At 37.0% G+C, this 1,561-nt stretch overlaps 1 protein-coding gene across 1 annotated transcript in view; it reads right to left on the reverse strand.

The window, feature by feature from the left end:
- Positions 1 to 1,561, reverse strand: part of ACBD5 (acyl-CoA binding domain containing 5) — a 48,662-nt gene that overhangs the window by 25,397 nt on the left and 21,704 nt on the right. Inside the window, exons 5-6 of the mRNA XM_012654854.1 lie at positions 1,303 to 1,441; positions 125 to 366 (exon numbers count right to left, since the gene is read on the reverse strand). Of these exons, the coding sequence (XP_012510308.1) occupies positions 125 to 366; positions 1,303 to 1,441 (381 nt within the window). The remainder of the gene's footprint in view (positions 1 to 124; positions 367 to 1,302; positions 1,442 to 1,561) is intronic.

Genomic DNA, 1,561 nt, shown 5'->3' on the forward strand with positions numbered 1-1,561 from the left:
CTATCTTTCCAAGCTATAAACCCTTATAATATTAATAAACCCTCAGATATTACCAAATAAGAGATTTTAAAATTCTAAACTGCTCCTAAATATCCTACAATTATTAAAAGAATATTTTATTCACAGGAAAGAGGATGGACAAGACGTATTTGGGGATGATACCTTGGTGAATGCAGACAGTAGTTTTTCCAGTTTGCTCCAAGTGTTGATCTACAGGTTCTACTTCTTCAGTGCTTGTGCCATTCGGGGAAGAACTGGCCTGAGTGTCATTCTGTATATCCTGAACAAAGCCATCTTTATCATAGCCATTAGTCACAATGATTTCCAGATTCTCATGATCTGCTGATTTCTTCATCATTTTCTTATCTTTTATGAGACAATGGAGAGATTCATAAAAGTTCACAGGAGGTCAACTTCTGCACACTATGTTCTAATATCCAGTAGTCATTTCTCCAATCTACCATAATCCCTTTGAAGAACTTCCTACACGGATTAATAGATGGGCTGCTCCTTGAAAAGGGGTTTAACATATGCTGAGAGCTCACACAAACTGCTAGCTTCAAAACTGCTTCAGTTCCCTGGAAATCTTCTAGAATCCCTTTTAAAAACTAATCTCTAAAGGTCTTTACACTCTCTTAGGCATAGGCAAATTGCTCTATGACATCTAGCAGCTCAAAGGGGTCCATGTAGCTGATAAAAAGATCCTTAAATCCTTTGGGAGTGCAGTAGTTAAAAATAAAAAAAATAAGCCCTTGAAGAAGGTATTATTCATCACACCTTACTGGAAAGGGAAGGCAAAACTAAGACTGTGTGGTTTGTTTGTGTCTTTCAGTCTCCCCTTTCTAAAACAGTCTTCCCATGATTCAGTGGTACTCTTACTAACAAGGCCCCTAATGCACTATACCTCATGATTCCAATGTTCCTTCCTCATCAAAACATATACCTGTATCCTATTCTCTGGATTCCCTTCTACTTTTGATAAGATATTTAGACTTTACCTTGTCTCCTATCCTTGGTAATATATGCATATTCATATTGGAAACAATATCTTAAAGTAATATATGTCTAGGCGGCACTATTTGCAGAAGTGACCTATTCTCGCCAGCCTTCAATTAACACCTATTCCATTCATGCCTCAGGCTGGCTGGCCCTATATTCTGTAGGACAGCCTTTTGGTCCACAGCGATCCTGGGTAAAGGGTCAACGGCCCACATCCCAACACAATACCAAATCAGCCCAAATATCTTCATATCCTTTTATCTTGTTTAATGTAAAATTATTAACCCATTATCCCAAAATTACCATTATCACTTTGTTCTGCTCCTTTCACTTTTTCTTGGGCCTCTTCTTCCTCAGACTCAGCCCCACTGTCACTGCTTTCAGCTTTACCGTTAACAGTTTTGGCATTTGGAGTAGAAGTCAGAACATTACCAAGATCTGAAATGTGAAATTACCACTTAATTGCTAATGTGATAATATAGCATAATGGTATAATCTCCAAAAAAACACTATAAACTAACAAGTAACGAATAAAACCATTTTAAATTAAAATGTTAAAATT

The sequence above is a fragment of the Propithecus coquereli genome, unplaced genomic scaffold (genome assembly GCF_000956105.1).
Source record: "Propithecus coquereli isolate 6110/MARCELLA unplaced genomic scaffold, Pcoq_1.0 Scaffold45, whole genome shotgun sequence".
In the NCBI taxonomy this organism is placed as follows: Eukaryota; Metazoa; Chordata; class Mammalia; order Primates; family Indriidae; genus Propithecus; species Propithecus coquereli.